Below are 12,242 nucleotides of genomic sequence, written 5' to 3'. Positions count from 1 at the left end.
GTGCTTTCCTCCTCTGAGTGGCACAGCCTTGCTCTGAGTGCAGAGCCCACCTGGGGTGGAGCTCTGGGGTTGCTCAGTGGGGTGCACATGCCTTCCAAACCTCCGGGGAAAGCATAGGAGCACTTGGTGACCCAAAGTCTTCAGGTCAGCACGTGTTGACTGGCAGGATCTGTACCAGGCACTGCTGCTGGTGCAGGGCAAGGCTTTGGCCTGCTTTTCAGGATAAGGATTTCTTTGTCCAGCATCAAATTTCTTTACCCAGCTACTCTGCACTAAGTTGCTTTGCAAACCAAGAGTTAGGGATGATGTTTGTAGCTTCCCCTCCTCTGCACTGTGACCTCAGCTAGTTCATCTGCTTCAGAAGCTGTAACATCACTCTGCCCTGCCTTGAACAAACATGGACTAGCAGGAGGGATCTTCCCACCTGTAAGGAGTGTTCCTAGGTGAATTAGACATCCTATTTTCTTCCTGCATCCCCTTTATCATAATGCACATTGTCATTATTATTGTGGTTCTCTAATTCTCCCTTGATGGGATATGGATAACTGCAGGAAAAAAAACCCCAGAAAAACAGATGGGAAAGCAGGACAGCTGCTGCTGAACAAAATCTGTTTAACTTTTCACTTTTGTTTTAGTCAGTCTGGGCCATCCTGCTGGGAGTCAGGCACAGGGAGATGAGGCCTCTGCCTTGTGCCTGCAGAAAACGTGCTGAGCTTTGTGCAGGGCTCATGGAAAATGAGGCAGGAAAATGTGTCAGGGGATGGAGTGGGAGGGGAGCTGCCTGCACACCCTGAATGGGCAGCTGTGTCTTCAGGGAGCCACGCTGCACATGGGGCTGCTCTGCTGGAAGGCATTAGGAGCCACGGGAGCTTTTGTTGGCAGAGGTAGGGAAGTAGGATTAAGATGCATTTATATTCAGTTGGGCTGGGTATGAAATCAGGGGTTTAGCACAGTAAGTTAAAGGAGTATGTCATGTTAGGCCTGAATGGAGGGAATGGTGAAGCTGAGAATTCAGAGCTGTCACCTTGTGATTAAAATGGCAACATTAGACAGTAAATGTTTCATCCTACATCAGTAGGAGTTTTCAGAGTCTGTTTCCTGTAAAACAGGGAGAAGTTTTAATAGCTGATCTGTTTTCCATGAAACAGCGTGGTTTGAATGCTAAAGAAAGGTAATACATTTCAGCAAACATCCCTGCGCCCCAGTGGCTTTGAAGGCGTCATCATCCTGAGCCAAGGCAGCCCTCAGTTCTCAAGTCAGACCTTGAAGAGGGTTTGTGTCAAATAACTGGATAATCCAGGTTGGAGAAAGGGGGCTTGTGTGCTTCAGTAGGCAAAACAAGCTGTGTTTTAACTGTCTCCTCACGTAGTGAGAAACAAGCTAGGATTGACTGCTTCTAGGCTGCTGTTTTCCCTTCCCTTTCCTGAACCTGTTGCTACTCCCAGTTATCCTTAACTTTTTAGGCCTGGGAAAGAAAACAGTCTTAAAGAATCCTTGCAGGAAATGTAACACATTTCTCAAGAGTTTTACAAATGGCCCCAGAGAATAAGGAATGCTGGATCTTGTCCCTCCAAGACTTGGGGCTGATCTCTGGCCATCCTGAAGTGCCCAGCTGGGCTGATGCGCAGTGCCATGTTTTTGGAAGCCAGTGCAGCATCTCTGCTTGTGCCAGTGAACACAAAGCAGGGCATTGTACCAGTGCCTTGCTCGACAACACTCTGTCACTGCTCTGGGAATGGCCCTGGGCTGTTCTGTGCCAGCAGGAACAAGCCAGATGTGGCTGCTGCAGCAGACAGCACCCCCTCAGAGAAGGCTGGAAAGAGGCAGCACGGGCAGACAGGAAGCATGAAAGGAATATGGATGAAATTTAGATTGAATTGGTAGTTAAATTAAGCAACAGAAAATGTTTCACTTTATATTTCCATCACAATCCTGCTGTTTCAGCCAAAAAATCCTGGCTCTGGATTCCTGCTGTGCCAGAGGATGACTGAGGCAAGCAGTCCTGGGATGAAGTATATCCTTGCCTGGGAAGCTGCTCCCAGCCCTTTTGGCTTCAGCAAGGAGCCAAGCTCTAATGAAGTGCCCTGAGAGCAGGCCCAGAGATAACCCTGCACCCCTGGGGGAGGTGCAGCAGTTCCAGCCAGCACAGCACTGATGGTGCAGGGCAGCCTCTGCTACTGCAGCCCTGTGTGAGCTCCATCGGAGCTTGGGAGGAGCAGATGGACAGCGAAGAGAAACGCAGTGCTCGTGTCCAGAAGGACAGGCAGCAGCATGTGTTAGCAAAACCCTTGCTAGACCTGATCTGGGAAAACAGTTCTGCACTTCCACACTTCTTTTGGTAAGAAATGGGTCTAAACCTGGAAGAAGTGGGAATGGTGTGAGGCACTTGCAGTGGTGGCACAAAGTTCATCACGGGCAGGGGCCACTGCAGGATGCTGCAGCACTTGGGCTTTTTCTAGGACTGGGTTTTAAGAAGTACCAGATTCCTGCTGAAGTTTGTCTTAATACAGAAAAATGTCAGGGATCATCAGTCTCTGTGGTCTAGGGATGATCAAGCTTACTTCAGGATGGAAGATGAGTTTCCTCTAGTTCTCAGATTAGTCACAGATCTCCAACTCTCCCACCCAGAGACGGCACAAAGGTGTTTGACAGGGGCTGGCTGCACAAGGTTTTGGCTGTAAAGCTGTAACACCTCTGCTGCCTGGCTTCTTGTTCCACTGGGCCATAGCTTCTGGCTCAGGGTGGCTTTCTAGGTATTTCCACGAGGGTGTGGAGGTGATGGTGCACATGCAGGATTAGAGGGGGTTGGATGAGACTCTCCATGCACATGAAGCTGCAGCAAAAGAAATTGGCTATTTCTGTAATTCATGGAACCACCAGAGTGACCAGGGGAGGCTGGTCTGGATCAGGCCCAACCCACTGCTTCTGTAGGTCTGGTAGAGCCTGTCTTCCTGTCTCCTTGGATTTTTCCAGGGTTGTTTTGTGCTCTGAAACGTGCAGACCTCTTTCATTTGCTAATCAGACGTCACTGTGTGCCAACAGGTTGGAAATGTAAGTAAAATTAATGAGCCATCTTTCCATCCAGGCCTGCGTCTGGAAGGAAGGATTTCAGCAACGTAATCACTGGAGTAAACCTCGCTCTTCCAGGCTGCCTTCAGATGTTAGCAAAGCATTAGGTCTTTGGTGTCTTTTGCCAACCTTCCTCTTCTGTAGATTTTCTGTTAAACATGTAAAATGAATTATGGCTTTTCCAAAAAATAGATGTTTGAAGGCGATCCCAGATAATATGTTTTAAGATTAAAATCTGCTGAGCCCCCAGAAGTGGTAATCCCTGAAAAGCCAGGGTGTGGGTCTGTCTGCAAACAGAAGAGGTTTCTTTTGTGATTTGATAGCAGAGGAGGAACTGAGAATTACAAGATTTATGGAAAAAGGAAAATTATGTGGGCTGATGAACTTGGGTTTGGGGCTTTTATTGCGATTTGGCCTGTTACCCTGATGATTAACGCAGCAGAGTGAGCTTCCTTCTGAGTCTGAGCTCATGCTGCATGTGTTTGTCTCACCAAAACAGTGTTGGTTGCTATGAAGTCCCCAAACAGCCTTGTCAGTGACTGTGTTCTGAGCCTTTTGCTATGAGAGTTGCCTGCAGTGATATGAAAAGGCTTTTTATGCAGAAATCAAGACACAATGATACATTTTGAAGGCTCCTCCCAGACTTGTGAAAACAGACCATGCCAAGACCCTGCAAACGTTGCCCCTGGCTCTGCCCATGGTGCAGGTCTCCAGCAGGTGTTGGGCATGTTTAATACATCTCATTGCTTTTGAGTCTCTTGCCTGCCTGAAAACCCAGGTGCCTTTATTGGCTTGGCCCTATATAGCAGAGGGATGGTGAAAAGAGGGATAGTGACTCTGCATTGAGAGGGGACTCCTTGGCAGCTCAGGCTGCTGACCCTTGCCAGGGCTTCCTGCTGCTGCTCCTGCTGCTTCTGTATTGCCCAGCCCTGTCAGGCTCTGATCTCCAGAGCATCTCCCATGGCTAATCAGCAGTTTCCCATCTGACAGCAAAGGGCTCCTATTCCTGGCCACCTCTCCTGGTTGCTTTAGCTCTGCCCCATCACCCTGCCCTCTCTCTGGCTCTCTAGAGGTGCCTGGGCTTCAATCTGACCATCTGGGATTAAGCCTTCTGTGATATACATTTTAGTGGCCCTTGTGTAGAAACCAGCAAACTGTTTTGGAGCTGGGGCAGGGCAGGTTCCTTCGAGGCTGTGCTGGTCAGTGTTGCATAAAGATGTGGATCACTAAAGGCTCCACTGCAGCCTAAGCACCCACAGAGGCTCTGGGTGTGATGAAGGTTTGTGCCTGGTCACCTTTTTGTGATTGGAACAGGGATAAACTCTTGTGTGGGTCGAGAAGCATTTCTCCATGTGACTCGTTACTCACCAGGTGTACCCTTTGTGTGTTATTTTCCTCCTGTATCTCATTTCCCAGGTGTTTAACCCCTCATTTCTCCCCCTGCAGACCCAGCTTATCCAGATGGTGATATGGATGCTCCAGCACCGGCTCCTGATCCAGCTCCACACCTACGTGTGCCTGATGGTGCCCCCAAATGAGGAAGAGTTCCGAGCCCAGGATGAGGACATGCCCTTCACTGCCAGGGTTGGGGGACGAAGTTTGAGCACCCCCAATGCTCTCAGCTTTGGCTCTCCAAGTATGAGCATGCTTTTCTCTGCTGTTCTCACCTCACTTCTAGAGCTTCCCTTAGTGCTGCCAAGGGCCATCAGGCCTTGGTAATGAGACATCTCCTCTTGTTGGAGTACTTGCTAATTAGGTCCAGCCTTTCGTAAATTTAGAACTAGGCACTGGTGAAAGTCCTAGGGGCTATTAGACTTCTTTTTAGAAAGAAGTAATGCTTTGTAATTTGCCAAATTCTCATGTGGTCATGTAAAAGATTTTTATGAGAGGTACTTCTTTCTTTTTTAAAGTATCTTCCTCCTCCCTTGCTGCACTCAGAAGTATCCCCTATGTTCCTCTGGCTGCATTGCTATTACTGCCCAGATTTTGGTTTTCAGGACAGAAAGAAAATGTGAGAATTTGTTCAAGCAGCACTGATTTCTGTGGGCTGTAGAACCATTAGAGCCACCCGAGGAGACACAGAGCTGGCTTTGTTCTCACAAATGACTGATTTCTGTTTATGTATCCTGATTTCTTTAATCTCCCCAGTGCCATTCTTCAGGGTGATTCCAGGAAAGCATTCTTCTGAGAGGATGAGTCAGATATGGTGCTGAAATCACCAAACTGTCCTGCCTGTGCTGTTCTGAGCAGCCTTCTCAGAACTCTGCTGGGCTTGGATATGGGGAGAGATTCTCTGTACAACTTTGAGCTTTTACAGGAGTAATGAATTAGGGCAGAAATCTTGGAACGTGAGTCAGATCAGTCTGTGATCTGCTTATTCTGGCTCTCCCTCACAAGAGGATATTGCTTCTTGGCCTCTTTGTCTGCTCCCACCTTCTGTGCTGTTAGACTTTTCATGTTACCACTTCATGGTATTCCAGCACAGCTGTCTGGGAATTCTCTTTCCAAATGTTTTTTATGGACTGTTTATGGTCTCCAGAAGTACAGTTTTCCACACAAATTGATGACTTTGTTGAAACATTTGAATTTCCCATTGAGAAAAGTGCTGTGTTGTCATATGACTAATTGCAGATTCATGGAGCACTTGGAGACCCACCTTCTCTGCTCTCCAGAGAAAAGGGATTAGTTGGAAAGGCTGCACAGAATTGCTGCACTGAATTGATAAACTTTGCATCCTTATGCTGAGGAATATAAAGCTTTTGTGTGTAATGTATGTCTCTCTCTTGCCCCGATAGCCAGTAGTGATGACATGACTCTGACAAGCCCTAGCATGGATAATTCCAGTGCTGAGCTGATACCTGGTGGGGACTCACCCCTAAATAAGAGGATGACGGAGAATCTCCTGGCAAGCCTGTTGGAACATGAGCGGGAAGCCATCCTGAATGTCCCAGCTGCCCAGAATCCAGAAGATCTCCGCATGTTTGCGAGGTGAGCAGGGCAGGACGCAGTCATTGTTTCTTCTCCTTCCTGCTTTATGGAAGGCTTGGTGTGGAGTCTGAGCAAATCCTGTTAGCCTGGGGATTTGGAGGAGAAATTCTTCGGGGTTTGTTCCTGTATTTCATCTGTAATACAAACTAATATTTGTGGCACACCAACACTTGGTAACAAAAGAGTCCTGGTTGTGTGAAGGAGCATCAGGGAGTTGGACTCACTGTTTGCCTGCCAGTTTTGCTGTGTGCACACATGGCAGACACAAAACTGCACAGCCTAAAAAACTGTTCTAAGCAGGCAAGGCAGAGACCCAGTGATACTGATGCTGCCATTTTGTGTCCATTGGTATTTTCAGGCCAGCTCTCCTTAATTTGATGGTTTGTAAACTCCATGGAAATAAGAGACACAGAGCCAGCCTGAATACTTTTACAGACCAGCCTGTGAGTGTCCCAAGGTGTGTTTGGCAGTGATGAGAGCTCACTGCTTAGGTTAGTTAAGCTAAAGGCATTAGGATGTGGGATCAGTAGCACACATTTTGTTGTTAGAAATTTGCACACCACAAAAGCAGGCACGATGTGGTTCTGCACGTGCTAAAAGCAGAATGACTTCCTAAGCAGCCATCTGGGAAGAAGGGAGGGCGGGGGAAGACTTTTTCTTCCTAAGGATTTCAAAACACAGTGGCATCACTGGAATGCAACTTTCACTGGTTTTCATACTTGTGGAGCAGAAAACCACCTGGGGCAAGGACTGCAGCTGTCCCATATTCTGGATTCAGTTGGTAATCCCCTGAAAAGCTGGTTCATGCCCTAGGATGGATACAGTCAGCTAGCCTAGGGAAACTGTAATAGGAGGAAAATACTTTCATTGTCTGTGGCAGAGTACAGCTCAGGGACTTTGACAGAGCTCTCAAAGCTTGTGGGTAGTTATTGCTCTCTGAATTATTTGTCTCTGTCTTCTGCAACTCTTCAGAGAATATGCTCTGACTGGGAGGCAACATTGGCCACTTGAGAACTCTGAAGTGTTTTTTTCTTTATTACCAGCTAAGTCATTGCAAAACCAGTGAGGAAGGAAAGTAAAAACAAAATGATATTTAATAGCTTAAGACAGAAGTTGTGGGGAACTCCTTGGACCAGTTCAGTGACGATGCAGATTCTTAGAGAATCTGTGAGGAAAGGATGTCATGACTGCTCCCCTCTCAGTACCCTCAGTGGGGTAAAACAGCCCATTTGGAAGCTTTTGAACTGCAGATGCAAAAAATGACTGATTTCTTTGTGAAGCTGAGTGATGTTTATTTTGCAGTTTGCTCCTGCCCCGGGTTCTTTTGCAAATCCCCAGGCCTTATCAGGTTTGAATTTCCAGTCTGCTACAGATTGAATTGACAAGTGCAGAGTGCTCTGAGGCAACAGAGAGGAATAAACAGATTAAACAATAAATATACAATAAACAGATGGGTCCTGTGGGCAGACGCTGCCGTGCGCACGTAGGAATGTTCATGCCAGACCCTCTTAGTTACTGCTGGTTGTATGAGACACCACAACTTGTAGGTTGTGGTGTATTTTCTCTCTTTTTGTGCCATAACCATCAGAGATGAGTGAGTAAATCTGTTGCTCTCAATGAAAGGGAAAAAACCATGGTGAAGCTGCCTGAAGGAGCTGACCTCCCTGGGTACCCTCATGCAGGTACTGCTCCAGCCCCTCCTTCCTTTGCTGTAGGAGCAGCAGCCTGGGGGGGGGCTGTGCCCTGGCCAACAGCTCTGCTCTCATAGCTGCCTCCAGAGCCAAGTGCTATAAATGCGCAACTGGTGCCCTAAATATCCTGTGGTATTTGCCCTTCCCAGGGTGCTGTGTGTACACACAGAGGGATGGGCTATTTCCAGCACAGCAATAAAGCTCAGCCTGGCACATTTTTCTGTGCTGGTGCCTCTGAGTGCCTGTCCCTTGTTACTTGGACAGCACAGAGTGCTGGTGCCTGTCCAGGCTGTGCACAGCCCATGTTTGAAGGCCGAAACCTTAAGGGGAAGTAAGGAATTACTAAAGCTTGGCTCCAGCATTGGCTGCATTAACCCTCATAACATCCAATGAGAATTTAAATCCAAGTTCTTTCCTAAGGTGCAACTGAAGGAGGGTTGGCATGTCCTTCCAGGAGTAAGCTTGGGAAGGACACAAGTTGTTTTTGATCTAGATCCTCAGTAATGTGCACCAAGCCTTCCTCACTGCACATTAAGCAGGGCTTTTGAAGCCTGAAGAAGTTGGAGGCTTCACTCATGGCTTCTCTCCCAAGCCCTGAGTTGCTCTCAGGGTTTGTCTTGCTCTGAGACTGGGAGGTGAGATCCTTCACTCCATGGAGGGATGCTCATTGGCAGCACTGAGCTGTGGACAGTTCTGCTCTGGTTTCAAGCAGTGCTGTGGCAGGGACATCTCCTTGGCCAGAAATAAGCTAATTATATTGGCATTGCTAGTCTGGGAGAATTCTTTTCTTTTTAGTGCATAGGAACACTCCAGTGCTGTTAGAGGGCCAGCTCTTGCAACTTGAGGAGGGGAAAACAGTGATGAGCTATGGAAAGCAATGATCTTCCATCACTGCATCTGGATGTGTACATCTGTCAACAGACACACCTGTGCAGCTTCAGAGGGACTCAAACACAGTGTCACTGCCCCAAGAAGTGCCATCATGCTGATTGTGTCCCAGAAATGTTCATTGCCCAAAAAGGTGAAGGCAGTGCCCACCTTCTCTGGAGCTGTGAAGCCCCAAGGACAGCTTTGTAGATTCTACTTGGACTTTTGGGAAAACCCCTCCCTGGGAGGGTGGTGCAGCCCAGGACAGATTGCCCAAGCATGTGGACAGATCTCCATCTCTGAAGGGTTTGAAAAAGCTCTACAGCATTAGCAATAGTCCTGCTGGAGCAGAATGCTGGGCTAGACTTTGGGGGTGTCTTCCAGCTGGCATTTTTGTGATATTCTTTAATAGCCTCTCTAGCTTTTATTGGAGTGGAAAGTATTTAGTCTTGACCAGTTACAAATCCAGACTCTTTCTGAATATAAGATGGATTTATTTATTGGCAAACTGCTCAGTCTGTGCTGCCGTGGAAAGCCAGGTCATACTATTTGCATGGAACGAGAGCTGAGCCAGGGTATGAGCACATGGGCACATGAGACTGGCACAGGGGAAGGAATCCCCAAAACCACCTTGTGAACTGTGATATGAGTTGTAAGATACAAATGTTTCTGTTCATACTTGAGGGAACAGTCTGGCTTTGACACACCCAAGAACTGAACTTACCCTGTGAGTGGCCACTTCTCAGTGCACACGGTTGCCATTGGCCCTGGGGAGGTTGCCAGCGAGCCTCGTGTCAATACCCCGTGGGAGACAGTGCAAAAGGCATAGCCCAGATACGGGAAAGACTGGAGCTTGTCTCTGTTGTTTGTTTGTGCTGCAGGTACAGAGGCAGCAGTTATGTTCTCCATACTGGTGCCAGTTTGAGAGCTGGCAGAGGAACAGCAGGAGGGAGTTGGCAGTGAGCTGGGGCTGCCCAGCTACAGGCTGCCAGTGAGGATCCTGCTCTGAGCCCACAGCTCGTGGGGGAGAGGAGGGACGTGGCAAATTGGGAAGCAGAGAAACACACGTGGTACTGGGCTAGAGGTGAAAACTCCTCTGTACAGTGTAGTGGAGGTGTGATGGAGGGGCTCTTGTTGCACAGTGACTCCTTTGCAGTCACCCGTGAGGGTGGTGGGTGACGGGAGTGCCCAGCAGGAGGCAGCCAGGCAGGCGTTGGTCCTGCAGGGAAAGCACGAGCCACTCCATCCTCCAAAACAGGCAGGAGTGCTCCAGTGGATAGTGGATATATTTTGAGGGCTGTTCCTGCATGGGGGCTGTATGAATGGATTGGAAAACAGATCATGTCATCTCCACTCATTTTTACAGTCAGTTGGCACGAAGCTGCAGATGGGTAATGGAACATGAGCAAAGGCTGCTGGAGCACAGAGTGTGATGTGGAACACACGTGGAGGCACAGCTGGCTGTGGAGCTGGGAAGAGACTCTGGCCTTTGGGCCTTCATGGGTGGGAGCATTTGAGTCACACGTGCAGCACGGCTGTGACATTTGGGAGGGTGTCGAGACAAGTGAGAGACTGAGCAGGAAACTCAGGCTTCATCTGTGGGGCTGGCTTGGCATTATGGCTCAGAGGGAACTCTGGGGAGGGGCCCTCAGCCATCGGGGACTTGTGCTGTTTGTCGTGGACCCTGCTGTGACTGACTGTGCAGGGCTAAGGTTTTCTGATGGCTGTAGCATGGTGGTGGCCAGCAAAGGGGTATCAGTGTTGTCTTTGTCTAAAGAGAATAGGGAATTTAAGAAGCCAGCATGGTTTGAGCATAGGCTTCAGGGGGTTTGTAACTCCTGCAGCTTCTCTGTGGTGCCTACCACCAAAATTTCCATCAGCCTGTTGTCACTGCTCCACCCAACCCAAGCTGCCCAAACCCTGAGTGCAGGACCTGTAGTTACAAAGCCCCTTGTGCTGCTGTGAGGGAAAATTGCTCTTAATTCTAAAAGGCAGCGCAGGTACCCAAGCCCCTGATGCAGAGCTGTGACAAAGGGCAGTTTAGGCCCAGCTAAGAGAACATGGAATAAATCTGCCATGTCCTGACTTCTCAAGGCTCGCTGGCACTTATGTTTCTTCACTTTCTGGAATTATAACTAAGTTGAAAATTTACAATCTTGGGAAATGCTGGGAAACCTCTTGATCCAAGGAGGACCTTGGCAAAGCCCCACAGTGGGCAACTCCCATCCTTTTCCAGAGGATTTCTGTGCTAGGGATGATTTAATTCCCTTTTCATGCAAATGAGGGACATAACCCAAACAACATTCTGATTCGCATCCCATGGGGGAGGAGACCTTGGGGGTGGCAGTATGAGTTTGAGCTGCTTTTGGCCCACGTGCTGCCTTGCTCTGTTCCCTGCAGGCTGCTGCACTACTTCCGAGGCCGGCACCACCTGGAGGAGATCATGTACAATGAGAACATGCGGCGCTCCCAGCTCCTGATGCTGTTTGACAAGTTCCGCAGTGTGCTGGTGGTCACCAGCCACGAGGACCCCGTCATTTCTGTGTTCCAGTCTCTCCTGAAGTGACTCTGCTGGCACAGAGGAGGGAGGCAGCTTCCCATACTCTCCATGCTGGGAGTCTAAAGGATGCCTAAAAACTGAAGGAGGTGGTTTCAGTTCCTTCTTGCCACGTGACACGCAGCAGGTTGTCCCTGTCCGTGCCTCGATGTCCCAGCTGCTCCCCGAAGCTCCAGGGGCTGCTGCAGGACAGCATGTGCTTGCTCAGCCTGGATTCTTACCCTGCTACATTCACAGCCCTTCCTTGGCCCTGGTGCTCCCCAGGAATCGTGAGAGTGGGATAAGAGGGTTCTGCTGCGGTGCTGCTGGCAGAATGTCACCTTTGGGGGGGGATGCTGGTGCCTCGAGAGTGCCTCCTCTGCTCTCCAGCATGACTGCTGGGACACTCAGCCATGAGACCTGTCCCCATGGCACAGCACGCATGGCCTTGCTCCAGGGCACAGGGGAGCTGGCCTGGCTCGTAGGGAAATGACCCTGGGCACTGAAGGATTCTGTTTGATCTCGCAGCAGCAGCGAGGACAGAGGTGGGAAGACAAAGTATCACAAGTAAACATGAAATCATGAATGAATGACTCAGTCACTGTGTCACAGCTCGTTCTTTCCTTGTCCCAATATCCTTATTCCCAAGTGTCTGTTGGAGCAGGGACTGCCACCACGCAGCCTCTGTGTTTCTGGGTTTTCATGTTTCCCAGTTTTTGCCTGGGGGTGCGAGCTTGGTTGTTGAGCAGGACTGAAAGGCACTGGCCAAGCTGCAGGTGCAGGGACACGTTCCACCCAGAGGCTGGGGGTAAGGGCACTCGGGCTTGTCCCCCAGGGCTTGTTTCGGCCCTCCACTCTCCCTCCCACAAGCGTGGCTGTGCCTGCAGGGAACCAGACAGGGACCCTGGCCTGGGGTAAAGCTATCCAGCAGGAAAACGAGATACAGGACTGTATTTCCTGCTCTGGTTTGGGACTGCTCCTCCAGCCATGCCAGGGCCAGAACAAGAGGTGACAGCCCTGGGACATGCCAGGGCTTGGGGACAGCAGGAGCTTGTGCCAGCTCACCCCTGCCTGTGTGAGGCCACTGTCCC

The 12,242-nt window shown here is 49.4% G+C and overlaps 1 protein-coding gene across 7 annotated transcripts in view; it reads left to right on the top strand.

The window, feature by feature from the left end:
• The window catches only part of NPRL3 (NPR3 like, GATOR1 complex subunit), a 41,658-nt gene extending 29,909 nt beyond the window's left edge, over positions 1 to 11,749 (top strand). For 5 of the 7 annotated variants that reach the window (XM_039560252.1, XM_039560253.1, XM_039560256.1 and 2 more), the window contains 3 exons: positions 4,516 to 4,705; positions 5,865 to 6,057; positions 11,016 to 11,749. In XM_039560252.1, the coding sequence (XP_039416186.1) occupies positions 4,516 to 4,705; positions 5,865 to 6,057; positions 11,016 to 11,181 (549 nt within the window). In that variant the 3' untranslated portion in view covers positions 11,182 to 11,749. The remainder of the gene's footprint in view (positions 1 to 4,515; positions 4,706 to 5,864; positions 6,058 to 11,015) is intronic. The other 2 variants (XM_039560255.1, XM_039560254.1) reach the window with 1 other exon arrangement.
• Positions 11,750 to 12,242: the final 493 nt, after the last annotated feature.

This window comes from Corvus cornix, chromosome 14, assembly GCF_000738735.6.
Source record: "Corvus cornix cornix isolate S_Up_H32 chromosome 14, ASM73873v5, whole genome shotgun sequence".
Lineage (NCBI taxonomy): Eukaryota > Metazoa > Chordata > Aves > Passeriformes > Corvidae > Corvus > Corvus cornix.
Note: the sequence above shows the minus strand (reverse complement) of the source record. Positions and strands in the feature narration are given on the sequence as shown.